Raw genomic sequence first — 2562 nt, forward strand, 5'->3', positions numbered from 1 at the left:
TCTAACCCTCCATCAACCTCTTTCCCCACTGAATGGAGAAGGAGTGGACAGGGGTACATGAACTTCTGGGAGGTCTGTGAGAAGCTGGCCAGGAGATGAGGTGGCCTGTCCCAGGAGGGGGAGCTGGGCTCAGTCAGGCCCCTGGTGTGCTGTGGCAGACAGAGGAGCAGACATTCCATGTCCTGGGGAGATGCACAATTTAAGAAGGAAATACCAATTCCACAATGCCCCTCAAAGGGAAACCTTGACATGGACATTTGGCTTTTGCCATCTGCTGATCCATCTGCTGGCTCCAGACACCCTGAATGTTGGTCTTTAGTTTGGCAGGATGGATTCATGAGTGCTAAGTTGGACCGGACAGAGGCTTGGAGTGGAGCTGGCTGTGGGCACCACGTGAATGGGCAGCTCCCATTTCTGGGGCTGGCGTGGGTTTTACTTGCCATGGGAGCAGACAGGGAGTGGCGGAGATGTCCTCAAGAATTGGGGACCAAGAAGATACTAAAGAGTTTTGTTTGTGTACAACGTATTCTGAAGGGGGAAAAGAGATTCATATTAAGTTTTTCCCTCCTTACTCAACCCCACAGCAGTGGAGCCTGGGAAAATGCTTCTCTCTCTCACTGACCAACCAGATGAATGAAGCAAATAATAGTGAGAGCCAGCACACCCACACCAGCCACTGTGCTGGGTGCTGCTGTGTTTCACATGTATTAACTCATTTGATTTTTATGATAACTCTCTGTAGTAGGTGCTATGATTATATCCATTTTGCAAAAAGAGAACACGGAGACACAGAGCAGTTTAGTGACCTGCCCAAGGTCCCCGAGCTGGAGAGTGGTGGAGACTAAGAGGAACTCATTGCAGCTACGTCTTCTCAACAGATGCTGAACGCTGGGGTTTCTGGGAAAGCATGGAGACAGAGCCCCTTTGGTTCAGTCCCCAGCTCTGCCACTCACTAGGCTGGTTTTACCACTAAATGTCCCAGGTAAGATAATTAGGACATTAACATCTGTTTCACATGAGGAATGTATGGAAAATGCCTGGCCCCACTTATTCCATGATAATCCATTATTTTGAATATCGTCTCTCTCCTTCTCTCTCTTTTCCCCCAAATATGTGTTCATTGCTCCTTTAATGTATTCACTGGAATCTTACCACCCACCTCCAGGTCAGATCAGAACAAGGTTAGGTGTAGTTATGCTCACTTTAGAGATGAGGAAAATGAAGCCTAGCAATGTTTCCTGAACTCCTTCCAGAACATTTACTGTCTTTCTTGCCTTTTAAATATTAAATCTTCTAAATGATTCACACAGTACAGAAGAATATACTGTGGTTATCTCATGCTCTTTCTTGGCATTCCCCACTATTATTGTTTTAGTATGTGTCCTTCTAGTCTCTGTTCCAAGCACAGAGCATACTCATGGGCGATTTTGAAGCAGCATGCGTGTGTGTGCTCTTGCGGTATTCATTTGCTGGCCTGCCGAGCTTCACAATATGTCCTGCTCTAGAGGTCTGCTCCTTTTTTTTTTTTTCAAGTTTCAGATATTTATTATTCAGCATAAACCCCAACACAATACACCAACATGATTTTGTGCATTTAGAGGGGAAATATTTCCTGGATAAGTGGAAGATTGTGTGGATGGCTTCTGGAAGACCTTCATTCTAAGCAGCTTTATAATGAAACATTTCATTTAGAAGTCTGGACCTTCTTTCTTCAGTTGGCTGAAATCTACATTCACTGAGTAGAACTTGTATTGATCATTAGGACCCAGTTTGTTCCAGGGTTCTGGGTTATTCTTCCTATCCCAACTGACATTTGGATTGAACAATGCCAGGAGCAAGACATACAGAGCTGCTCCAGTACCTTCCGCCCCAATAAATACAAAGAGGGGGATCAAGCTCGGATACTTCTTGGCCTGACCAATGATCTGGCGTAACATGGTTGCGGCAGAGGCCTCCTGTCCAGGAGAAGAGAAAACCAAACTTGGAAGGCCCGGCACTAAGTAATTGGTCTGCTCCTTTTTTAAAATGGCTCCATGACTAGTATAAGTGTATCATTATTTGTTTATCCACTGCTCTCCAACTGTTGGACATTTAGGTTAGTCCCAGTTTTTGATGACTGTAGTAAGTGTTGCAATGATCACTCTTATGTGTCTGTTTTAGTACACATGCTTAATGGTTTCTGTAGATTTCTAAAAGTGTAACTATGTGTCTAATAGTATAGCTATTCTAACATTTTCAGTACTACCAAATTGCAATCCAAACAAGTTTTGCCAAATGACATAACCACTGAGGCTCCTGGGTGGTGCAGTCAGTTGAGCATCCGACTCTTGGTTTCGGCTCAGGTCCTGATCTCAGGGTTGTGAGATTGAGGTCTGTGTGGGGCTCTGCGCTCATTGTGGAGTCTGCCTGGGATTCTTTCCCTCTCCCTCTGCCCCTCCCTGCTGTGCTCTCTCGCTCTCAAATAAATAAATAAATCTTTTTAAAAAATGACATGTCCACTGACAGGGTCCAGGAGTAGCCCTTCTCTCCTCTCTTGCCAAGACTGGGTATTTTCAAGTTGCT

At 45.0% G+C, this 2562-nt stretch overlaps 1 protein-coding gene across 1 annotated transcript; it reads right to left on the reverse strand.

Moving 5' to 3' along the window:
• Positions 1–1688: 1688 nt before the first annotated feature.
• Positions 1689–1937, reverse strand: LOC113933567 (cytochrome c oxidase subunit NDUFA4-like). Its single transcript, XM_035722568.1, has one exon. The coding sequence runs from the start codon at positions 1935–1937 to the stop codon at positions 1689–1691; it is 249 nt and encodes an 82-aa protein (XP_035578461.1).
• Positions 1938–2562: the final 625 nt, after the last annotated feature.

Source organism: Zalophus californianus, chromosome 10, assembly GCF_009762305.2.
Source record: "Zalophus californianus isolate mZalCal1 chromosome 10, mZalCal1.pri.v2, whole genome shotgun sequence".
In the NCBI taxonomy this organism is placed as follows: domain Eukaryota; kingdom Metazoa; phylum Chordata; class Mammalia; order Carnivora; family Otariidae; genus Zalophus; species Zalophus californianus.

Coding starts and splice junctions, on each gene's coding strand:
- LOC113933567 (XM_035722568.1), bottom strand. CDS start 1,937: ATGTTACGCCAGATCATTGGTCAGGCCAAGAAGTATCCGAGCTTGATC.